General features: G+C 36.5%; 1 protein-coding gene across 2 annotated transcripts; it reads left to right on the top strand.

Moving 5' to 3' along the window:
• Positions 1-11: 11 nt before the first annotated feature.
• On the top strand, positions 12-24,840 carry LOC111563931 (cilia- and flagella-associated protein 69). 2 transcript variants are annotated; one of them, XM_023263207.3, is made up of 23 exons: positions 12-476; positions 3,833-3,895; positions 3,978-4,043; positions 4,353-4,462; positions 4,551-4,627; positions 7,274-7,372; positions 8,938-9,090; positions 9,301-9,478; positions 10,191-10,314; positions 10,411-10,459; positions 10,551-10,672; positions 10,748-10,979; positions 12,249-12,413; positions 12,512-12,627; positions 13,058-13,176; positions 15,776-15,857; positions 16,423-16,615; positions 16,851-16,988; positions 17,985-18,061; positions 19,737-19,934; positions 21,083-21,169; positions 21,274-21,357; positions 22,945-24,840. In XM_023263207.3, exons 1-23 carry the CDS (start codon positions 387-389, stop codon positions 23,107-23,109), a joined length of 2,787 nt encoding a protein of 928 aa, XP_023118975.2. In that variant the 5' UTR covers positions 12-386; the 3' UTR covers positions 23,110-24,840. The 2 variants fall into 2 exon arrangements, with proteins under 2 accessions (XP_023118975.2, XP_035800798.2); XM_035944905.2 differs by having other exon boundaries at positions 7,274-7,444.
• The last annotated feature ends 1,642 nt before the right edge of the window (positions 24,841-26,482 follow it).

The following is a 26,482-nucleotide window of genomic DNA, read 5'->3' as shown; positions in this document are numbered from 1 at the left end:
GGAAAAACGCGATTCGTTATTGGATCAGTTTCGAGCTCCGCGGCTCGCCGTACTACACTGTAACCATAGCAACAGCTGTACGCTGCCAAACTCGGGCTACGTAAACGGAGCAGAGCGAGGTGTTGGAGGATAATTTTTGATTTTTTCCCGGAGTTTGAAGGCCAGAAACAACATTTATTGAACAGGTTAAACTCCTGTTAGCGTTAGCTCGGTGTTATTCGTAAACAATCACCGCAGTAAGTTTTTAAAAGCCTGCTTTCAGTATTTAAAACTGCGTTTAGCTAAAACGAAGTATGTTGTGAGGCAGAAAAAAAATTAAGTGAACCGGTGATGTTCACCTTTATCTATGTGGTTAAGTAAGAATCTGACGCAAGAAAAAATTAGAAATGGATTCAGGTAAAGTTATGCACAGGAGAAAGCCGGAGATTCCTGTGATCGGACTCAGAGCATCACAGAAGAGTCAACATGTACAGCAGGTAAACATTTATTTCATTTATTACTGGGAGAGTAAACAGAAAGCGAGGAGGAATAGAATAACAGAATCTTAGTTAACTAAATCATCAATGACTGAACGTCTAATGTTTACTGATGCTGTTAAAATATGATTTTATTGGCAATGTATATGAACAAAAGTGGTAATTTTAATTAGAAACTGGATAAAACTGGATAAATATATTTTCAAGTATGTATCACTAAAATTCAGCATTTTTTTCTTTTTTCTTTTTTGCAGTTAGTTCATATCTTGGACGTAATAATTTAATAACATTCCTGATCACTGAGAGCTCCCATAAATTGAATAACATCTGATTTACAGGTTCTTAATCATCAACAAGTAAACATTTAATGTTTACTGATGCTGTTAAATGATGTTTAAGTTGGCATTGTATATGGACAAAAGTGCAAATTTTAGTTTTGATTAATAGATGTTTTTTTAACAGAAAGAAGTAATAAGAATAATAAAAAATTTTATTTGAAGTGCACTTTTAATTTAGGCAAGATCTTGAAGTGCTACATTGAAGATATAACAAGGATAAAAACAAAACAATCAGATAAAATAACAATGAAAAATAGAAACTTCAGGGGCATGTTTAATTAAAAGCTTTTGTTTTAACCAAAGTGGACTGTTTGTAATAATTTCGCTCATGTGGAAATATGCACAACTAATAATTCTAAACTGATTCATGATAATTATCATCATGAAGGGTTAGTTTCTGTTCTATATTAGTTTTTTTTTTTTTTTTGGCTCATTTATTTCATAATATCCCTGATCATTAGAATAGTAAATATAGAGTGACTGAATGGAGTAACCTTATTATCATTCATTGTATGAGAACAAAAATGTGCATTTCAGTTTAGAAACTCTTTTAGAAATTTTGACTGAAGAAATGATAAAAAAAATGGGCAGTTGTTTCAGACATCTGATGCTTTGTAATAATTCAGAAATAAATTCATGTTTATTATTGGCATTGAGGGTTGGATTTTGTTTCAGTTTCTCAATGAGTTTTTCTTCTTTTCTTATTTAATAATCTATTCACTTGGAGAGTAAACAGAAAGGATGTATGGATAATAACTTCTGATTTACAGGTTCAAAACTGGACAACAACTGAACGTAATCCAGTTGATATTGTTCACTGATGCTGTAAAATCATTTCTGTTGACACCGAGGGCTGCTTTCTATTTTCGAAACACTTCAAGACTTCAACACTTCAAAATTAGTTTAGAAACACTTCAATTTCTCTTTAGAAACACTTTATTATCAATTTAGAAACACTTCAGCTTTATTTTAGAAACACTCAGCTGCAATTTAGAAAAAGGATTTTCTTTTCCCCTCGTATGACCCTGTATTACATCCTATTTTTATATAAAGTGCTGTACAAACATATGCTGGTTACTGACTGATTGATAAATTGTTGTTAGCTGGAAAAAAGCAGGCAGCTGCTCCAGACCTCCAGTGCTTTTTAGTAATTTAGTTACCTGTACTTTTGCTGGGGAATATGCACCACTAGCATTAAATATGAATCAATGCTAAAATTTTATAGTTTTTTAATCTATTTTTTTGCATTCAGCTTCTGTTTATTTGTGTATTTGCTCCTCGTGTACTCCTCAATGTTTAAATAAAGGTTAATTAATTGATTGATTTAAACCTTGTCAGAGTGATTAGGACACAGAAAGTCTATCTCTAGGAATATAGGTGGGTTCAGAAGGCTACAGGCATCACATATTTAAGATATTATATTTATATTGTCACTTTTTTGTTCTATATCTAATATGTAATTAGACAGAGGGAACATTCACGGTGCACTGAGAGTCTGAGGAAGAAGGAGGATCAACAGGGACACAAAGTGGAATTATGAACAGTCATGTAGACTTGTCAGATTTATTCATTATCAGCAGCATATTTTACATCAGGGATGTCAGACTCATTCTAGTTCAGGGGCCACATTCAGCTCAGTTTGATCTCAAGTGGTCGGACCAGTAAAATCACAACATAATAACCTGTAAATAACCACAACTTCAAGTATTTTCTTTGTTTTAGTGCAAAAATGTTCACATTTAAGGAACTATTTTTTTTTACAAAACATTATGAATAACCTGAAATTTGTGAAGAAAAATAATTTTAATTTCAACAACATTATGCCTCAGTTTATCATTTATACATTACAACTTACAGATCACGGAGTGAATGAAAAGAAATTAAAACATTTAGTCTCAGGTATCTGGAAGTGAATGATAGATTATTTTACTTGATGATCAAAATGGCAAAAGCCGGACAGAAAAAGACAAAAAAACAACAAAAGCAAGAAAAAAATATTAGAAAATGAGACTTAAAATGACAAAAAATGAGTCAAACAACACGACACAAAACGAAACAAAAAAGAGGCAAAAAATTAACAAAACAACAAAAAACTTCCACAAACGAGGCAAAAAAAGACAAAAATGAGAAACAAAACGACAAAAAGTAAACAACACAAGCCAACAAAGCCCCACAAAATGACAAAAACAATACACAAAACAAAAAATAATGCAAAACACAAAATGACAAAAATGACAAAAATCAGACAAAATGCAAAAAAAAAAAAAACAAGACAAAGTATTACAAAATGAGACATAAAATGACATGAGAACAATGAACAATCTAGTATTTTACTTTATGATCAAAACAACTTGTCATGGTCTAGAAATTATTTTAAATTTATAGTTTTACTAATTTAAAATTCACAATTAATGTCTTATCTGTAATTTTTACACTTTACAAAATCGCCCCGCGGGCCAGATTGGACCCTCTGGAGGGCCGGTTTTGGACCGCAGGCTGCATGTTTGACACCCCTGCTTTACATGAATATTTGTACACTGTAAATAATATTGTTTATGCAAGAAATATTTACATATTTATGCATTTACTGTGTAAAAATGTTGCTTTTCTTTCTACAACATCTTGTGAACAATTCTAAATATTACTTTAATTAAAGATGGAGCAAATTTATTCTGAATTGGAAATTTTGATCCGAAAAATTACAAAAATTAGTAGATAATGTTGGATCTGAATTACATATTAACTTCTTAGGGTTTATATTTTTACTTCATAGTGGACTGAAATATTAATTGAACTCAACTAAAAAATATAAACTAAGCTTTTTGCCAGAGAGTAGGAAACCTCAGCCGTTTATCATTAAGACTGGTTAGGAGATAATAGCTCGTAGAAAATATCAGGTGATGTGGGAATAAACATTGCATTCAGAATGCTTTGTATTTTCTTCAGTTACTTAATAAGAAGACTGTAATCCTGGTCATTCACTGACAGTTTAAACGGACCTGAAGTGTATTTTCTCAGCAGGTCAGCGCTAAAAGTCTTGAGCTCAGTAAAGTTATTCGTCTCCTTGAAGATCCTCTGACTGTAAGTTAAACTTGAAAATCATTAATCTTTTCTTGTTTAGATTTATGCTTTATTTTCTGTAATCATACTGTTTTTCCTGAAGGCGAACCTGAAGGAGAGGCACCTGTTTGTCCTGAAGAAACTGCTGAAGAGAAACCAGATTGGTTTTGTATCCTTTATTCCATATTTAACGTTCTGTCCTCGAGTCTTTTCCACGAGTCTCTGTCAGGGTTCACACTCTGCAGCAGATTGTCAGGTTTTCCCTCATTATGCTCCCTGTTGCAGTGATGAAAATAGATCTGCTCTCATGAAGCCAAACATTGCTCCCCAGGCTCTAATTTAGCTCCACATCGGTGTCTGTCAGCGTTTTCCCTGTTCAGAAATAACCTCAGTAATCACGATGAATCCTCACCTCCCTGTCAGGGATTTCCCTGAGTGACCAAACACTTCACTAAAACGTTTCTTCAACTATTCGAAGCGATTGAAGGAGCTTCCAGGCGTTGCCAAAATCCTGAACATCTGTGCTGAGAAGGTGAAGGATCATCCTGAGTATGGAGCCGTTCTGTGTGAAGCTCTGAACATCTGCAGGTAAGGAGCTTGCAAATTTTACTCTCAGAGGTAAACAGCTTGTTGTTTTCTCGTGGGATCGTCAGAGTTTTGTTCTGTTTCGTCTCAGGCTTCCCTTCCTGAAGGAGAAAACGTCGGATGAGCTGAACTTCGCTCAGGACGTCATTGACTTCCTCTCTCACATCGGTACTCAGCTCAGTTACTAAAGGAACACTTCCACAGCAGCTTCATTACTGATCACATTTACAAACACCTGCAAGTGAGAGTTTTAAAGCTAGTTCTTATTTTTTTAATAACACCTAATTTTGATTCTTTAATTATATTATCAAAGTGACAATGGTGGAATATAACTTTTTATATTTACTGCGCTTAAGTGCAATTTTAAAGTACTTATACTTTAAGTAAGTCTTTTCTTTTCATGACATCTTAAACTTTAAACTTACTATGTGATTTGTTATAAATAAACTACCCAACAGTTTATACAGGTACAACAAACAGAATTAGTTGCTATCAGTTGTTAGTTATTTTGATAAGAGAGCACATCTGATGGCATTTCCTCACTATGTTTAACATTATTACAAAGCAAATAATCAATTAATTGACAAAGAAAATGATCAGGCAGATTAATAAATAATGAAAGTAATCATTTGTTGCAGTTCTATTGTTCAAGATGAGCTCCAACGTAAAATCCTGGTTTCACGTTAATTCAAGATTCAAACGTTAATTCAAGATTCAAGACATTCCTTGTCATCCCACAGCTGCAAATACCAATGCAACGAAATTATGGTGTTACTTCCTGAGTTAAAATAGAATGAAAGGTAAGATGAAATAAATAAGAAAAGCACGCAGAGAGAGCAGTACTCCGCCAAGGCTGCTCAGAAGTCGTATCATATCCGACAGATGAAATCTTGAAAAAATTCATGGTGGAAATCACGGCACTATGGAATGTGTCCATTTATTATAGATGTACTCACAAACAAAATGACCTTGCCCTGAGCACAGGTGTGTGTTATACATGTGTACGTTACGTGCAGATACCGAATCACGTGACCTACCCCCTCATTTCCTACCGATAAGTCCCAGTAAATCTGCAGCAGTGGATTTGTAGCAGGATCACAATCATGTGATCGTCAGCAGGCAGCTGATGTAGTGTTCACTTGTTGTCATGGTTACAGTGACGCCGTGACGCTATCTGGCAATGATCCAGAAATCTTTAACAAATCTGTGGATCCAGATTAAAAGCTGCATCACTGCCAAAATCTAATCAGGTGGTCCTTGTGTCATTTCTGACCTTCCCTGAAAATGTCATCCAAATCCGTTGGTCTGTTTTTGCGTAATGTTGCTAACAGACAGACAGACAAACCAATGCCGATTGTCATATGACTCTGTCGAGGGTCCGCCTCCTTGGTGGAATAATGAAATGCACAGTATAAAAAAATGTATAAACTTGAAAAGCATTCACAGAGCACAGTACTCAGCCAAGGCAGGTGAAATATTTTAAAAATTTGTGGATCCAGACTACTGCCAAAATCTAATCACTTGGTCCTTGCATCCTTGGTGGAGTAATAATATTTAGGAAACTTAAAGACAGGATGAGTTAGTGCAAAGGAAGGCAATTGAATGATAATAATATAAAGTTAAAATGTACTGTAATGCAGTAAATCAATCACAGGAGACACTTTTCTGCACTGAGGTACTTTCACTGTCTGGTACTTTTACATTAATGAGCAGTACTGGGGCTCCACAAGGAACAGTCCTGGCTCCATTCCTGTTCACACTGTATACATCAGACTTCAAATACAGCACTGAGTCCTGCCACATTCAGAAATCCTCTGATGACACTGCTATCTTGGCATGTATCAGAAATGGACATGAAGCTGAATACAGGATCTGATAAATGCCTTCAGTGACTGGAGTCACAAAAACTGCCTGCTACTCAACGCCTCAAAGACAAAGGAAATGATCATAGATTTCTGCAGATCCAAACCCCCTTTTCAGCCAGTGAACACTTGTGGTGTGGACATCAAGGTGGTGACATCGTATAAATATTTAGGTGTCCACCTGGATAATAAGTTGGACTGGTCTACAAGTGTAGACTTCATCTACAAAAAGCGCCAGAGCCGACTTTTTAGCCTCAGAAGACTTGGATCATTAGACATCTGCAGTAAGATGCTGCAGATGTTTTATCAGTCTGTGGTAGCAAGTGTCCTGTTTTATGCTGCAGTCTGCTGGGGAGGCAGTATGAAAAACAAGGATGCAAGGCGTCTGAACAAACTGATTAAAAAAAGCTGGCTCTGTGGTTGGAATCAGATTGAACTCATTGGAGGATGAGGTGGAGAGACAGACACTTAGAAAGGTGGAGGCCATTCTGACAAACATGGATCATCCACTTCATATCTGCCTCAGTGAAAAACAAAACATCAGTGGTGGACGACTCCTATCCCTGCACTGCAGGACTGAAAGATTCAGTAAATCTTTCCTACCATCAGCAATTAGACTATTTAATTCTAAAGTAAACTGATGAGACCCCAGACAATTGAATTTCCCTTTGGGGATTAATAAAGTTATTGTATTGTATTGTATTTTCCTGAATATATTTACATACTATTACTAAGATTTTCACTGCAGGAGTTTTACTGTGCTTTGTCTGTGACTCAAACCAATTCATTTCTATGAATAATATAGTAATATACTAAAGTAGCAGGGCCTTGTAACATTTAGGAAAAATCATTTAAACAGTTTTTAGATAATTACTTCCAGCTGCATATTAGTACAGTACGGTAGTAACCTTGTGTTGCTGAGCAGGGACTGAGGTTGTGTTTCTGTCTGCAGGGTTTCTGATGAGAGTTTCTGATACAGAAGTGAGGCAGAACATACTAGAATGTGTGAAATCCTTCTACAGCTGTGTGGCTCCCAAACAGCTGCTCGACGGTACGGACCGACCCAACAAGACAAAGCCTCGGACTTTCCCCTCTAACTACAGATTTTCTAGATTGTCGCTAAGTGAGGCTCTTTCATGGCTTCTGTGGTGGCATGCTTGTGCTTTTGTCTTATTTTCATCTCCTTTCCGTGTTTTCACTTCCTTTCTTTGATGTTTCTATATTTTGAATCTGATATATAACCCAGATTTACAGTATGACAAAGTCTGCAGCCACATCAGCTGCTCTCTAAGGCTCTACAGTTATTAAGGAGCAGTGATTTGGACGAAATGCCTCAGAAAAGTCAGCATGCTAACATGCTAACAAGACAATGTTAAGTTGTTTATGCTTAACTGGAATATTATTTACCACAATCACTATGGAGTTACTTTGCTAGATTAAATATATATTTTTTACAGTTTACATATTGCCAATTAATACATTTTTCCTGTTAATTTACAAGACATTATCTGTAATTTAATGAAACTTAAAAAAAAATCTGTAAAATAAGTGTTTAGGAAATATTTACCATTTTTAAAACTTTAATATACAAAAAAAAATCTTTCAAGTAATTCCAAATACCAGTGAAATAATAATATATTTTACTGATTTATATACAGTAAAAAAATAATTGTGTAGTTTTATAGTTAAATGTTGTAAATGAACAAATTACCATTTATAAAAACTGATTTTTGACATAGACGTTATTCACAGTTTTATTCAGTTTTTTTACGGTCAATATGTAGATTAATACTATATTTCTGTTATTTTTTTAGTTATTAGCCATAATTTGAAATTATCAATATTTTTTTTCTTTCTCTTAGTATACAATCAAAATGTCTGTAAGAAAGTGGGAAAATATAGAAAATACATTAAACTGTATAATACTGTAATGCTCAAAAACTGTATGGAAAATTACAGCAAAAACCTGAAAATAATAACAATTTTACATGATTTAAATGCAGCGTGGTCACACTTTTGTAAAGAAGATACCGATTTTTGATTTAGACATATATACAGCTTTGGCCTTTTAGTTTGTTTGTCTTTTTTTTTTTTTTTTTTTTTTTTTTTTACAATCAACATGTAAATTAACACCTTTTTCTTGATTTTGTTTGGTATTACCTGTAATTTAACAACACAACCCTGTAAAATAACAGCTTAGAATTATTTTTTTTCACTCATTTTTGACTTTCAACCCTTAATATACACACATTTTCTTTTAAATAACAGCATGCATCTGTGCTTAACCTGTAAATTAATATTTTTTCTGTTATTTTAACAAAACAAGGAACATCTGTAAAATAATAATATGTCCGTATAGATTGTCAGTCGTCCAGGTAATGGTAATCATAGGAGCTTAAATAGATTTCTACTGAAGCTCCTATGATTACCATTACCTTGTTCTTTACAACAACCTACAAGATTTCTACTGAGTCCTACGAGTAAAATAATAATACATTTCTTTAAAAAAAAAAAAAAATTACACTCAAAATGTTAAAAAAAACATATATTTGTACTTCTATGTTGTCCTTGCTGACACCCAGTAGTTTATAGTTGTGTTCTCTGATGCTGCTGCAGGACTCCAGCCCACCTCTCCAGGCTACAGACTGCAGCTGCTGCAGCACAGCGACCTTCCTCAGGCTCTGCTGCTCTCCATGGCTGCTGTGGAGAACCAGCCGGACATCAGGCTGCAGATCCTCCAGACCCTTCAGATCCTCTCCAGCTCCTCCGGTCAGTCACTGATTTCGCTGTGGACTTTAAGAGAGGGAGGCAGAACATCTGTCACACATGTCAAACCAGCAGATGACCTCCTTCATTAGCCTGCAGTCAAGAGCACAAATCAACAAATAACAATCAGACATACAGTGATTTTTAAGTGTCCTCGTGTCAGTGGGTTGCTATATTATCAATCACAACTCCATGATTGCATTTCATTTTCAGATATGAACTGTGCTTCCATACTGAGGGCCAGAGGAGCGGAGACGATCTGCCTCCACATGAACGAGCCCGACCCGTCCGGTCAGGTTCTTTTCCGTTCGTCTGAAATCCTCTGGAACCTGCTGGAGAGAAGCAGCAAGCAGGAGGTCACCGCTCAGCTCTGCAGCATGGAGTGTGTTGTGTACGAGTCGCTGAATATGTTTTCAAATGTACCTGACGAGAACAACATCAGCATTTCTGCAGCACATAAACCTTCCAAGTCTGTGCTTTTACACTAGCGTTCAAAAGTTTGGGGTCACCCAGGCGACGCCATGTTTTCCGTGAAAACCCACACTATTATCCATGTGCTAACATAACTGCACAAGGGTTTTCTAATCATCAATGAGCCTTTCAACACCATTAGCTAACACAATGTAGCATTAGAACACAGGAGTGATGGTTGCTGTCGTTTACCACATTAACAATGTCTGGATTGGATTTCTGATTCATTTAATGTTATCTTCATTGAAAAAACTGCTTTTCTTTCAAAAATGAAGACATTCCTAATTGACCCCGAACTTTTGAACAGTCGTATATGTACGGTTTCAATCTAGCAACTGAAACCTGGAAAAAGAATGATTTTCAGCCTGTTTACTGTAAATAACAGTCAATAAGTGATGCAGACTAGACCAAGGTTGAGTCACACAGCAGCAGTTCAGAGCTGATTTATCTCCGTAACACCCGTCCCAACAATCAAAGGAAAAATCTGGTATGTTCTGATGTTCGACTTGGATTATTTGCCAGTGTGAGGGTTTACAGATTCAGTCTGAAGCCTCCTAGTGTGTGATGCAAACTTTTGAACGGTCGTGTAAATTAGCTCGATATCTTACTTTCTCTGTTCCTCTGGGTCTTAGATCTCTTAAAGAAGCATTTTTCCGCCAGCTGCTGAATACTTCTCAACATCTTGACCTCCAACTCAGGAACGACCTGCTGGTGATCACGTCTTTCATCGCTGAAAATCCAAACTCTCTGCTTGTTGTGAGTCCAGGACGGATAAAAAAATAAAGTATAGATTAAAGAGTAAAAGTTGTGCAAAATGTGACATAAGACTTTGTCATGTTTTCTGACTTTCAGGAGAGTTTATTTGCCAAGCAGCTTGTGGTTTTTGTCACTTTTCCAGAGCGTGAGGCCACTTTCTCCTAACTTTTATGCTTATAATTTAACTTTGCATGCACACCTTTCATGACACCAAAACTGCTTTGTTTCTGTTTCAGTGAAAACCCACAGCCATCTGATCCACAACCTGAAGCTCAGCTACAGTAACGAAGACTTGAAAATGAAGAAGTTGCTGCTGAATCTGTTGGTTTTGATGTCGAGGGACTCTGCAGCCCTGCAGGTCGGTGACACTCAGTCGGTGCTTTTGTTAACATTTAATTAATGTGAGCATTAACTGTGAGTTTTCTTCTCGTAGCTGTATAAAGAAGAGCGAGTCATGTTGGCTCTGCTGACTCTGGTGAAGCCTCCTGCTGCCTCGTCCGAGCGCCGGTCGGGTTCACGTGGTTGGTCGGCCGTCCAGCAGGAGGAGCTGCAGCTGCAGGCGTTAGCAGCGCTCGCCGCCATCGCTCCGCTCATGATGGACGACTACATGTCCTGTCAGGGGAACACCTGTCTGCTGCTGCTGCTGGACTGGTGCGTCGGACCAGGTTGGGAAACAGGAAATATACTGTGATAAATCTGAAAGGTCAAAGAGAAGCAGTCATGTGTCTTATTTATAGACTGTATGTGAAAGATACACGTATCCTCCAGCTCTGAAAACTTAAAACCATATTCACCACTCAGGAGTATCTTTAAAAAATATTTTTTAAAGAAAAATGCATTCTTTCTAACTGCCAGCAGGGGTGCCTTCTCTGGAAGTATATATATACATTTTCTATGAGAAAATGAGTCAAATTCTCACTTGATTTGTTACCTCAGTAAACATTTTCCTAATGAGTTTATGGTCTCAATTGCTAGTTTTAAGACTACTTTAATTCAAAATGAGGTTCATTTAGTAAATTATGGCCCCATTTAGAGCTAAATAGACAATAAAGCAGACTATGTTTTCGGGCGGGGCCAGCTTGCGATTCAAAGAATTAATTTCTCACTACATCTGGTTTTAAAAGACAGTTCTAAACTTGAGTTGCTCTGTCTTAATCTTTTGTACAGTCTGTGGTCTTATTTATAGGCTGTATGTGAAAGATACATGTAGCCTCCAGCTCTGAAAACTTAAGCTAACTCAGAGGTATCTTTAAAAAAGTGTTTTTGAAAAGAAGTGTATTCTTTCTAACAGCCAGCAGGGGACGCCTCTTCTAGAAGTATATAGAAGTCTGTGAGAAAATGAGCCAACTTCACACTTAATTTGCTGCCTTTTCCTAATGAATTTATGATCTCAATCATTAGTTTTAAGACTACTTCAAATACATTTATATAGTAAATAATCTTATAGGGTCTTAACCATAATATTTAAATTACTTGTGTAAATTTGTATTATATATCATTTTATATGGTTTTAACCTCAGTATTTAAATTTGTTTGGTTAATTTCCAATGAATCTCTATTTGGAAGCAATTTGGGTTAATGTCTGTTGTTTTAATGTGCTGAATAAATAACAGTTGATTTTAACTGACAACTCTCAGTTCATAGTTAAAAACTGACAGTTGTACTGAGCTTAAGATTGAAGCGCTCAAAGTCGGCAGTGCTCCAACTTTAACTGAAACTCAAACTGCTTTAAACGCTTCAACTTTTTCTCTTGTAACATCTGACATGTAAACAAATTCAGTTTACTTCCCATCTGTGATTTTCAGCTCACAAAAGAACACAGAATTTAATATTGCTTTTTTTTTTTATTATGTTTAGGTGTAAAACTATTAAAAAACTGAGCAGTCAGTTCACATTTAGTAAGTAAACGTATCATTTTTATATCTTTACTCCAGATTCTTACTTTGGTCAGGGTCACAGCTTCCACAGCTCTGGAGGTCGAGGCAGTAAACGGGCTCAGATGCGACGTTGCATCAGAGTCCTGCGATCAGTGACGTCTCTGGGAGAAGAATCTGTGAACCAGGACCTCTGTGATCAGGGAATCATCAGCCAGCTTCTGGGTAACAACACTGAACATCATATAAACCACTCAGTGACAACATTTCTTCTTAATAAAAACAATCAATACATTTAAAACTGTGGGTGTTTTTTTTCTCAGGGATTCTGATCCAGATGGATGCGAGTCCAGATGAGGAGGACATCGTCTCTCTGGAGATGAAGTCAGACATTCAGCTGATTCTTGCAGTGCTGTGTGACACCGACATGCACAGAAAGGTGAAGCTGGGATCATAAACCTGACAAAAACACTGTTTAGTTACAGACAACATCATGACAGAACTAAGAATTAACTTCTGTTTTATATGTGACTGTAATAACAGGGATGAACATGAATACTAGTACAGCCACTGTTTCAGCTAAAAATACCACTTTTTTGTTTATGGTTCCTAAATGGTAACAGCTTTAATATTATTATTTTTTGCATCACTGCTACAGATGTAAAATTCATCTGCAGCTTGTTTACATTTGAAATCAGGATTTCTGCTCAGATCAGCACCTGCATACAATTATATTACAGTTTCTTAAAATTTTGTGGACAAAAAGCAAAATAATTGTAGCTAAATGGCCTCTAAAATGTTAATATTTTAACATTTAGTTCAGTAAATGTGTTTGTGGATGCTGTCTGAGCTGCTGTGTTTTGTTTCAGGATCTGTTTGGCTCAGAGGGAGTCGAGATGACCGTAAACTTCCTGAAAAAAGGCTCCGATAAATTCTACAGCGGTTTAGGACACAACAAGCTCATCCTCTCCACAGTCGACTGTGTTTGGTCAGTTCAACGAAACCTCTGACAGACTAACTGCTCTACATGTTTGGTTAATTTATACATTATTATGAATATTACAATCATTTATACCTGTCACATTCAGTCTAACCTCATAAATGTAACCCGATGCGTCTTAATGTGTTTACCAGCTCATTACACTGTTTTTTGACATTTCTACATAAATTAACATCTGGATTCAAACGGTTTGAGCTCTATGGATGGAAAGATTTTGAAATCCAATAAGTCTCCTTCCCCCATTAGCATGCCAGAAGAAAATATGAAAAGGTCAAAGTAAAAATTGTTTTACTTTGTGCGACTTTCTGAATTAGAGAGTAAATAACAAACTTACAGCAAGGAGTCAGTAAATGCTGATGTTATTGAATCTGTTCTAAACGTTCACAGCTGCAACTCAACCACATCTGATGCAGCAGAAATGAGGCACAACAAAGCTGCATCTGTTTTTGTAATGGTACACTGTAAACAAAAACAAAAACTGTGCTTAGCTGTAATTTTTTTTGAATACTTTATGGTTATTTTACAGATTTTTTTTCTGTTTTGTTAAATTACCAATAATAGCTTGCAAAATCATAGAAAAAAGTAATTCTATCGTACATTTTAAGCCAAAAAATACAGAGAAAAGCTGTAAATAATGTCTGAATCATAAATCTGTATTTTTACAAATCGAAATTCATTCTTTTGCAATATTTGACCATAAAATTATGCATTTTTTTTACTTTATTTAAATTGACCAAAAATATATTACTTTAAAGAAATCTGCCATTATTTCAAAGTAAATATGTAATTTAAGGATTGAAAATGATTTTTAATGGCTATTTTACAGATGTTTCTAATTTTTTCAGATTACAGATAACATCTGTTAAAAATTACAGAAAAAAGTATTATTTACACATTGTCTCACAGCAAAAATCAGTTTTTCTACAAATAGTGTTTATAGTGTAATTTTTCTCTTTTACAAAGTGTGACCATAAAATTAAAAATTGCAATTTTACTATATTTAAATGTACAAAAATGTCATAATTTTATATATTTGTTGCTGTTTTCATAATTTTTGGAGCATTTTAGTGTTCCACTGTTTTTTATGTATTTTCCCAGAATTTTTACTGGTAGATATTCACAGTTGTTTTTTTTTTAGTTTTTTATTTATTTTTGCAGTGTAGCACCAGGTAGCCTCTTATCTAAATATACTAGAGTTGGAAACCTTGTTAAAATAGTGTCAGGTTGAGTTTGAATGTTTATTTGAACCTAATCTTGAGGAATATACAGTAAACTTTTTTCAGGTGGCTGAATTACAGTTTTTCTCAGTCGCTCGGGTACATTTCTCGAATTATCCTCGACATTTGCATTTCTCAAAACAATTTGTACAAATAGCAGAACAGCATAGATTACCTGCAGAAGCCAGTCTCTTGCCCAAAATCCTTAGTTCATCTCTCAAAAACAAATATCTGTGTGAATGAACATGTCAGTGGATCAGAATGACCAGTCATGGTGTCATTGTGTGGATCAGACAGTCAGATTGCTGAGTCATGTTGTCATTATAACAGTGTTCTCTGGAGGGATGTTCTGATGGAAACTATGGATAAAGTTTTGATGACAGTTATTGTAAACTGTAAGTTCCTCCTTAGTTTATGTGGGAGATTGATTGCAAGAGACTGGACAAGATTCACATTTACGCTTTTACTGTTTGTGTTGTAATTTGTTGACAGACCACATGATTGCAATCCAGAAAGGAAAACAGCGCTGCATAGCACAAAGAAAAAATAAAAAAACAAAAGTAGAAATGTGAACATAGAACAATCTCCTCAGGGAAAACTGTCCATGCAGCTGTAGGAATTCCAGTGCAGTCTTCCTACTCCTCCTGATGTTCCTGTCTGTTGGGACACAAATTCTCATCCTCATCACGAATATCTTGTGTCTTTGAGTGATTTCAGAAAACTCTAACTCTTCACACATTTCCCTTCATAGAGCAGTTTAAGATTCACCTGGGAGCAATTTACCAATTCAGGACAGATTTAGAAAAAAGTCTAATGGAAATGTAGAGACACATCCCTGACATATTCTGACAACTTGTTCAACCATTTTGCATGTAAAGACTGATGTGATGAACTAATGCCTAAATGTTGTGAGGGTGAGAATATTCATCAGAGACCCATTAAAATGCATTTTGTTCAACATGACAGAAGTAGTTGATAATGTAGGAAACAGCAGAGAATTGTACAGAATCATTTGCATGGATGAACCAAAGCCTTTGCAACTTGTTCAAAGAAATGAGAAACTGCTTTTTTGATGTGAACAAGTGACACAATGATGTGGAGATTGAACAAGTAGTTTTGAGAATTTCAATTCTGATCTGAGAAATGAACCAAAGTGACTGAGAAAAACTGTAAGATCAGGAATGTTCTACAATTTAAACTCAAACCTGCTTCCTGTTCTCAGTTAAGGTCATTTTTATTTCAGCAGCACATTCCTACACTTCATTTTTCAGTTCTTTACAACCTTGTGACCAGTTTAAGAAGCATCAGACAGAAAAGGTTCCTGATTGTCCTCAGCTGAGAAGGTTTCTGTCTGTTGTTTTTCCCATCAGGTCCTGTATTGTCGGCTGCTACACCACAGAGGATTATTTTCTGGCTAAAGACGGAGTGCTTCTCCTGCTCGACTTACTCAGAGTAAGTTATTCCTCTGTCTTCCAGTTACTGTATAAAGAAAAACAACCTTTCAGCTGCTCTGTATGGATGGTTTTATGTGTTATTTAACCCTCGTGTCGTCCTGCGGGTCAAAATTGACCCATTTTAAAGTTTAAAAATGTGAAAAAAAACCCATTTTCACTGTGAAACTTCTGATGTCCACATTTTCAACATTTTTGGGAAATCTTTGAACATTTTTTGGCGGATAAAAAGAAATGTTAAAAATGTTTCTTAAGAACATTCACAAAAAAATCAACCAAAATCCAGCAAATTTCGTTGGATTTTGGTTGATTTTTATGTGAATGTTCTTAAAGAAAATCTTAGAAGTTTCACTGATATATTTGTGATCACTTTAGATATTTTTAGGATTTTTTGGGAAGATTTTTACTCATTTTTGGAAAATAATTACAAGAATTTTCTTACCAAATTTGGGGGATTTTTTTGCAGATTTTTGGGATTTTTTCCAGACAAGGAAACAATATTTTTTGGGCTCATAAATGAAGACAACAGAGGGTTAAATGAAAGCGTTTGGATGTTTCTCTCTCAGACGAGCCCCAGATGTGTCCACGGCATGGTCCTGGCCACCCTGCTGGAGCTCTGCGACAACCCCAACACCGTGTCTCACATCCTGGACTGGAGGGACGGCGGCGGCCAGACGGCATCCAGACTGCTGCTGCAGCTGTGGAGGGACGAGGAGGAGGAGCTGGGCCTGAAGAGGAACCAGCATGGAGGCATCACAGGTCCGTCTGCAGCCTCAACCTGTAACAGAACACCAAAAGAGGAGCTTTTTCAGCTTACAAATAGTTTCATTTACAGCTTTTTACAATCATATTTAATCAAAGCTACTTCCATTATTAGTAGTTGTTACCTATTCAACTTATTCTTTAAATTAAGCTTGTTTTGAAGCTGCACTGCTGCTTTTCTTTTGCACAACATAAGTTTAATCTCTGTCTTCTTTCTGTATTTGTGTAACAGATCCCCAGCAGCCCGTCCTCCGTCCTTCCCATCAGGACGACGTCCAGCCGTCCATTTTGTCTCACACATCGAGTGCATCAGTTCTGGAGATTTCAGAGAACCTGCGCTCAAAGATTTACTCCATCTTCTGCAAACTTGGTACAACAATAACTCAATTATTTATTCAGCTTAAAGCTTCATTTGAAAGATGTCTGGCTCTTTTCACGTCCCTCTCATCACCACAGCTTCTTCATAGCTCCTCCTAAAAGCTCATTTCAGTTCATGCAGTATTATTTATTTGAGCAATAAATAATCAAGATTTGTCACATGCTCGTACAGTCTGTGCAGTGAAACGCAAACTCTTCCTCCAGGCTGTGCATTAATAACAAGGCATTAAAAAACAGTCACAATGCCATAAATAATGAGGTAGAGCTCTTAAACTAAAGTGTCGTGTACATAGTGCAAGGTTATAAATATGTTCAAGAATGTGATATTTTCACATTTCTCCAGGAAGATTTAGCTTCTTGTAGATGATTAAACCCTCATTTTGGTCAATTTATTACAATTAGGACCACATTTGTGAGACTATGAAGACGGATTAATAGATAGTGAGATCATTTGCGTTTGGAAAATACCCAATCATTACGTCTTCACGGTGTAATGAGTGAGGATGCTTTCAGATATTTTAGTGTGATTGTTTACTTAAGGCGTTTATATCACTTCCATATAAATCTACAGTACATTTATATTTAAAGGTCAGCAGAGGATGATGATATTTTGTAAAAGCAAGCTCAAGATCTGCCTGTTTAGTCTGACTTTTTTAATCAATGTTTTCATTTTTGCATTATTATTAGTATTTATAAAACATATTTTATCTATTTATTTTTCATTTCATACATTTTGTCCATTTCATCTGTCTTTTATTGCTTCATTTATTATTATTATTCTATTTGCTTTATTATGCATTTTGCCTGATTCTGCCTTTGTTGTGTCCTAAATATGTTTTTTCACGAGTCTTTCTTTATAATCTAATGCTACTAGGGTGTGGGGAGATTGTTTTTATTGCCTCTTTTATTCTCTCTGTTACTCAAAGCACTTTGTGTTACGAAACTGGAATAAATCCTGTTTGAATCATGTGTAATGTTTTCCTCACAGGTTTTCAGGAGCTTCCTGGATTGTCGACCAAAGACTACGTGACTCTGAGCATCGTCAGGAGATATCTGGACTTTAAGGTAAAAATGATTGAAAAGAAAACATCAGTGCTGGATGTGAAAGTTGTAAAATACAAGTCAGAAATGTGTGCTAGATCTGAATACATTGTACTCTATTAAGACTCTTGTCCACATGGATCTGACTCAATAAAACTGACTGAAGGTACGGAAATCACATAAATAAAACCAGATTTAATTAACATTGACTCATTTTTACAGCATCATAAGAATTTCAAAGCTGTATTTGCATTGAATTTCTCTGTGTGCATTAAATTTAATGAATAATTTAAGTTTATTTCAATGTGGAATCAGGCACATTAACAAACAGGTGTGCACAGGTAAATAAGCAGCATTATTAGATCAGCTGGTAAGAATGCAGTTAGTAAACTATCAGATCTAAGCAGATAATTCTGTGCTTCCTTTCAGCCAGACTGAAAGCAAACATTTAAAGTGATTCATGTTAAAATAAGGTTGAGTGGAAATCTGCAAGGAGCTTCTACAATATGAAATGCTGTTTACCTGAATCTCTACAACATAGAATCAGAGTGTAAGCAACGTTTATATGACACACAGCGACGTGATAAACATAATAATGGAGAATATAACAGGTTGAAATAAACTGGAATTAACCTTTAAACATTTTTTGTAACTGAAAAATAATAGTTGCTTCTACTTTTTTAGCAAAATGTGCAAAACTCAAGGGGCTAAAAAGACGTTTAATGATTCTTTTAGGCAACTTTATTGGTCTCCAAGAGGGCACACCATTAATAGATAGATAGATTTTTTTTTGTTTTTAGTGGCTCAGTTTGCCTCAGTTCAGTCCTTCCCCTCATTGATTACCCCCTGCTTGTGTCTGTAATTTCCCTTTGATGATTTTTCAGCATTTCTGTTGATTAGATAAAGTTTTATGTTGAATTAAGAGTGTCAGATAGCCAGTTTGTTTTGTTTTCCCCTCTGTGCAGTTTTTCCTTGTCTGCATTGGTTTTGTTCTCGTTTGTTTAGTAAAACCTATTTTCCCTGTTTCTCTCGTGTCTCCCATTTTCTGTGCCTGCATTTGGGTGATAGATAGATAGACTATAGATAGACTATAGATAGTCTATAGATAGATAGATAGATAGATAGATAGATAGATAGATAGATAGATAGATAGATAGATAGATAGATAGATAGATAGATAGATAGATAGATAGATAGATAGATAGATAGATAGATAGATAGATAGATAGATAGATAGATAGATAGATGTGAAAGGGAATTTAAAGTGTGAATTGCTGTAATTCTGTCAAACACAACAGACCAATGTTTTATAATCTAGTCTTTTATCTCTTCCTCATGCACTTCAGTCTAGTAAACAGTGAAAAATTAAGAGAAATAGTTGTTGATGTTAGTCAAATCAAGTAGGCATCCCTGAAGTCTTTTAAAGTTTCTGTTTATGTCTCTATGCAGCTCAGCAGAAACACTCAGAGGAGAACTTTAGTACTTCAGGGGTTCTGCTCACCTGCTTTGTTTGGCTCAGACTGAAGCTTCAGATTAACCTCAGATAACCTTCACAATACTTGGACAGTGAATTGGGATCTTGAATTAGCAGGAGGACTGGTTACAGCAAGGAAAAGACAAACTTGAAAACCTGTGAACTCATCAGATCAGACAAAAACTCAACCAGTATGAACAGTGACTGACTGTGTTTATGCTGCAGGTCGGTGAGGTTTGGGACGAGATGGGCAGGGAGCTGAGTCTGGACGGCGTGAGGCCCATCAGTCCGGACCAGGAGGCTCTAAACGCCATCTGTAGGATGACAGAGGACACGGCGAGGAGGATCATGACCGAACAAAGCAGCATCGTGGAGCAGCAGCAGAAAGAGGAGATCAGCGAGGAGCAGCTCCTGTATACAGAGGTGCTGAGAGTTGAAGAGATAAATACACCAAAAACTCAGGAAGAGGTTCTTCTTTGACAGCAAACAAAATCGCATAAGTGTCACTCTTTATTATGGCAATTTTGTATTCAATTTACTGAGAAAAAAGCAAGAAGTAACCATAAAATAGATCGATTTTTGGACCTCTCGGAGCATTATGTCGTTCAAATTAATTAAGTGAATATCAAAATAGCTGCAGATTATTTTCTAATAACTGCAGCAGCTGTCTGTTTTCCAATATTTAGCATCTGAACACTAACAGAATTATTATTCTTTCCTCTATGGACAAAAGAAACACAACTTTGAAGCCTTAAACATATCAAAATTGGCACACACATCAAAACTAGCAAAAAAATTCAATATTTAGGGGGAATTGCACATGTGTGTGTGGCAAAATTAGAAAACATTAGCACATTTCACTTAGACCTACAACATTTCACAGGCATTTGGAACATGTCAGGACGAACAAAAACGCCTCTTGCACACATACCTGAAACCCAACAGGAAGTCATCCATTTTGAATAAAGTGTCAAATTCTTTCATGGTCATACGACTCATAAATTGTCCCAAACAGGCAGCCAGAGGAGACTTTTTAGAAGTCCTGCTGTCGTATCTAGCTCCATTTGTTGCTGTTTCCGTCATTTTGCGTGTGTTTGTGTACAGTCGCCTTTTCATCATGCTAGCTAAGTAGGTAGCAAAACTCACATTAGCACTAGCTTAACTTTCTCAGTTGCTTTATTTAGGTTTGTTAGCTAGGGTTAGTTTGCTGGTCAATTATGGGACATGTTTTTAAATTTCCAAGAGCAAATTCTTCCAATGGGTGAAGTCCAACACATCTCAGATTCCACCAGTTTATTCAACAGGCATGAGTGATGAAAGGTTCTTAAAATCTAAGGTCTTGGTGGCCCCTGGAATTTTGATGTTTTGCCATGAAACAGGAAGGGCTGTCTAACTCCCCTCTACATGCTCCAATCTGCCTCAAACTGTTTCTGTTTGATCAGAGTCCTGTCCTGATCACATCTATGTGACGATATCCAGCCTCAGTCACTGCCAGGATGCCAGGACCCGACCAGCACTGCTTGCAGCTTTAATATCCTCTTAATGAGCTCTTTCTCTATGTTTCTATCCAGATAAAGTCCCACTGGAAGCAACGGGAGCTCATGGCCAAGTCATGGGAAGATTACGTTGCCAGGACTTCAAACTACGAGATCCTGAAGGTTTATTATTTTTACATTAAAACCACAAATCCTACCAAGAATTAACCTGAATATCTTTGTTTTATCATAAGTAGCGACACAGTTTGTCATGTGTTTGTGTGCAGGAATTAAAAGCACAGAGAGGGAAGTTCAATGAATCATCTAAACCCAAACCAGAAGACGAAGACGCTGCTGTTGGTCCTGCAGAGGTTTTTAAATAACACACAGCAGAATTCACTTATTTAAAGAACCACAGTGCAGCCGCATGAGATAAACTCCAGCAGTTTGTTAAGCAAGGTGGTGGGATCTGTGTTTCTGCCAACAAGTAATCAAAGTTTTGCAGACTTGTCCTCAAAAATAGTTGAAATGAACAGTTTTCTCTCAAGATCCATCCTTTCACTGCAATTGATATTCAGTGGAAATTGATGCAAACAGGAGTCTTATTGTCACAAAGTGGAGAAATATACCAGCTTATAAAGGCATCAAGAGGCAGCAGACAACAGACTGCTGCTTTGTAGGTTGATATTCTGATTTGAAAATGAGGATTTTTAATTTATGAAATGTCTTTGTTACAAGAAGAGGTGTAACGTTTGCTTATTACACCGGCAGAAGTGAATTTATTTGCAATGTAAAAAGGGTTATTTAATCTCAAACCATAAGATTTTTAGAACAGTTCCTGCTTTTCCATCTCTCATTTGCCTGCCATTTTTACAGCATAAATGTTGGACCATTTTTAAGATAGTTATATAATTTTAGCTGGATATATCAAATACATTCTTGTAACAGAGTATTTCTTCACGGTGGTGCACAGATTAAGCCCCTCTGAGTTTTCTTTTGCAGCTCATCGTGACATTTTTTTTGTTGTTTTTGTTTTTTGTGTATATAAACTTGAAATTTTTTCGTCTGTGTAAAATCAGAAATCAAAGCACTGTGGCAAATTCTCCAAGATGTTTCTAGCAACCTTCCTGAAAAGCACCTTTAAAAAAACCTGTACACTGCAATGAACTGTCACTGTTTTAAAACCACCACATTTGGATGTTTCCTGTTTTTTTGCACTTTGCAAAAAGTTATTTAATGAGGGTAATTCTATACTAAATCATCTAATTTTTACAACAATTTCTGCTCAACAATCTCTGATTTGCCTGAAGGCTTTGTAGCATAAAATATGGATAATTTCAAAGATATGTGTACAGTTTTAGCTTGATATATCAAATACTTTCTGAGATAGAAAAAAAAACAACTCTTAAAATTGCCTATGGACCCAGTTTAACCATGTGTTTTTGTTTGAACGACAAGATCTCAGGAACTATTAAAGATACAAGCCTGAAATTTTCACTGTTATTTTTCTATGTACAAACACATATTTCATTTATCCATCATCACAGATTATTTGATTTACTTGTCCAATATTGCAGATTCTGAATCAATGACATGATGAGAAATGGCAATGAAAACAGACAAAGAGCTGAAATCATTTTTGAAAGTATAAGATCACGATCATTTTAGGACCAAATCAATGAGGAAGCAAACTTTAGCAGTATAGTATTTTGGAGCATTTTAATAGAACTAAATGACACTAGAAGGCAGTTTCACAGCTCTTTGGGTGAGCAGCATACAACAAAAGAGCACAAAATTATTACAAAATATGAAATCAAAATAAAAGTGCACCATGTAAGAACAAGATTTTACTGTATATAATAAAATGATTTTTTTCTGCATGAGGTAATCTGAGGTTTTCACAGGACAACAGGGAGCTCCTCTCTGCTGACTTCTCTCATGTTCTGTTCTGTTTTCAGCACTTCGTCGCTCACATCGTGTCGTCGGAACGAACCGAATCTCGGGGACCTGCAGGAGTGAAGGTGACACTCGGCAGAACCTCATTAAAGTCTGCAGGTCAGAACAGAACCGAGGCGAAGACACGAGACCCGGAGTACTTCAGCACAGCGTCTGTCAGAGACTGAAGGACTCATTCAACATCAGGCCTTTACTTGATTAAAACTACTAGATTCTATATCTTTAATGCACTGAACATCCAGAACAGACTAAAACCTAACATTAACGTGGTTACTTTTCTAGTGTGCAGCTCTTCTTCTGGGTCTGTAGATATCCAGTGAATTCACAGACATGAGGTCATCCATGTGCACAATCAGCACCTTGTTGTCTCGACAACTACTTAAACAGACACACACAGTTTCTATGTGAACATTCATTTACTGGACATTTAATCTTGTCTTAAATCTTACCTCTAAATCAAATCTTTAACCAAAAGTGGACACAATTCCTAACCATATGAAGGTGTTAACCAACACACACATAATACAAATACACACACAATTGTAGTAAACTAGTTGATCTTTGTGGTCAAATGTGTCTTATTTCAGCACAGTAACTCATTAAAAAGCCTTTTTCAGTCAGAATTCAATTAACATCAAGTCAAATTTTGCTATAAAGCGCATTTAAAATGTGCTTGAATTGACCCAAAATGCTGTGAAATTATAAACAACAACCTGTAAGACATAAAACACAACGACTTGAAGACAAATCTGAATCAAAACACATTAAAATAAAGTAAAATAAAAGATACAACACAATAAAAAATAACGCTCCACTTGGATTAAATTCCAAAGAATGTTCAGCAGCGACTTTAAAGTTTCTGAGAGAATGAATACACTGCTGCTGCCTACATGTTCACATTTTTCCCATCACTTTTCTAATCAATAAATCATACAAATACCTTTATTTGTTTAGCAATGCTACATGCATCACATATAAAAAGTGCAATTTAAGAAAAACCTTACAATACATATACAAAAGTACATAATAAAAGTAATAAAATAGCAGGTGTAATACTGGTAAGTTACATAAAATTGCAAAAGATATTTAAAGACAGTGTTTAGTGACTGTGGGGAACATTTAAGAGAACAGATTTAGAGAATCTCAGGGATCTATAACTTAGTCAACATATCAGATAAATAGTCAGGAACTAGTAGATTAAAAGATTTAAAAACTAAATTGAATTATGAAATGAGCAGAAAGCCAATAAAAAGCCTTTAAAACCGAAGTATTTGCATTTGGTTTTGGTGCAAAGATGCAAAATTTCTAAAGATTTCTTGGGCGTTTTAATAGAAATGAAGTCTGCAAGAAATAGTACAAGCATGAAAAGGTTAAAAACTCTATTTTTAGTGATGTTTCTCAGCTGAGATCTAAGTTGAATCTGACTTTCTTTATCACCAGTGATGGTCAGACCTCTAACTGTAATCTTTAGACAGGTTTCTGTAGCAACTCAGGCTACGCTAAAGACTAGTGATGGCGAGATGAAGCTTCATGAAGCACTGAGGCTTTCCATCCAACTGGTTCACTCATGGTTCGAAGCTTCATGGTGCTTCATTTGCTCTACTGCGCCATCAACTGGACAAATAAAACAGGCAGAGTGCCTATAATGACACACTAGCTTTGCTATGTGAAGCTGTGAATTGTGCTTAAATGATAATGCCAGTAAACAAGTAATATACTTAATATAGTGTCTGCTTTTCCTGATAGCAGGAACACAGGGGGAAATGGAAACAAATTGGAGAGAGATTTGAGATTTGTAGCTTGATTGCTTGATTGATGTCAGGTTCTGGCTTTCTGTAAAGTGCTTAGATACTTTTAATTGTAATAAGGGCTATATAAATGAAATTTATTGTGCTTTTGCTACTTGTTGTTTTGTGACTGCATGTGGTACCAGTGACAACCTGTAAAACAAAAATAGGGACAACATTTGATTTGTTTTTATTCAAAAACATCCATTTTTCCACAGTGCTGGGATCCAGGGTGTGTGTGTGTGTGTGTGTGTGTGTGTGTGTGTGTGTGTGTGTGTGTGTGTGTGTGTGTGTGTGTGTGTGTGTGTGTGTGTGTGTGTGTGTGTGTGTGTGTGTGTGTGTGTGTTTCAGTGTGCTGCAGTGTTGTTTGCAGAATGTATGTAAATGTCATTATGACATCACAATCTTTGAGATGTCATGTGTGATGTCATAATGGCCAGAAAGTGTATAAATATGTTCGTAACCTGGATTCAACACACAGTTTCTCGTGACTTCGTGCGATTTCCCGTGATTTGCCGTGATTTTCACCACTCACTTGAGCAGACCCCACTTTGACATGGCCCTGAGCTTTAAAAAGGTCAGAGCCTTTTTATCATCAAAGGCCTCGACTTCAACAGACGATGCGACTGAAAACAGAAAGGAGCGTGAACGTTGGCCATTTTCCAAGGCTGCCAAAAGGCAATTTGATGAAATGCAGGCAGACCAGAAGAAGATTTTTAAGAGGAAACATCCAGAGTTACCTGTGGATCTGGACCAAGAGCAAAGCGAGTCTGTAGTCAGAAGCTCAGAAAGATGTCCTTCATCAGGAAGGCCTTCTGAGTCTGTGTCTACAGTCAACTCCAGAAAAACTTGTGAAAAAGTTTCCAAATGTACCAGCAGGGACGATGAGGACTATGATGAGGACGCTGATAAATTCTCTACACCAGTTGTAGCCCTCAGATACTCAGAGTCTCTCGACACTTTGGTGTCGGTCCATGAAGAGTCTGAGTCCGATGACAGATCCTCCTATCAAGAACCAGCGACTGAACTGGTCTCTGCTCCTGAACCCGCCGCTTCCCAGGTCAGAACTGAATCACATTCTTCACTCTACTTGTCCCCTGAAGAAAAGGATGTCGTCAGCGCTCTGCTGCTGAAGGTGATGGCAAAATTCCTCTGTAAATCCAGGGTGTTAGTCACCACAGAGCAACTCCAGATCATCCTGAAGCAACTGTTGATCCTTCTGGATGAACGCTACCTGTCACCTGACTTCATCACAAAAATAACCCAGGAGACGGACAAAATATCGAAGGCCATGGTGAAGGACCTTGACAGGATGTTTGGCTCTACAGAAAAGCTGCTGGAGGCAGCGACGACGGCAAAAGATGAATCTTTTAAGGACACTGTGTGGATGGCTTTGCAGGTTAATTTAGAAGCCATCCCTCGACCAGACAATTTGAAATCTGGAGACACCAGGTTCTTCTCATCGGTGGGAAGAGGCTTCAGCGAAAACTTTCGCCGTTTGAAGAAGAGTTTGGCAGGTTCTAATACCGTAGCGATTATATTAGTAATCCTTTTTTGTATATCAGTATTACCTCTGTGAGAAAATCACAGTATAGATAAGTCCTTTATTTCTCCCCAAGCCAGGGGAAATTCACATTGTTGTGGAAACGCATCAAGAGAAGAATTACAAAGGCTTTCCATAAATACATCTTGTGTGGATCAGTAAGGCCTTCTCCAACTTCTCCACCCTGATTCCTCTCTCTGTCTATCTATC

This window comes from Amphiprion ocellaris, chromosome 15 (assembly GCF_022539595.1).
Source record: "Amphiprion ocellaris isolate individual 3 ecotype Okinawa chromosome 15, ASM2253959v1, whole genome shotgun sequence".
Classification (NCBI taxonomy): domain Eukaryota; kingdom Metazoa; phylum Chordata; class Actinopteri; family Pomacentridae; genus Amphiprion; species Amphiprion ocellaris.
The sequence above is the reverse complement of the archived record's forward strand: the minus strand, read 5'-3'. Positions and strand labels throughout refer to the sequence as shown.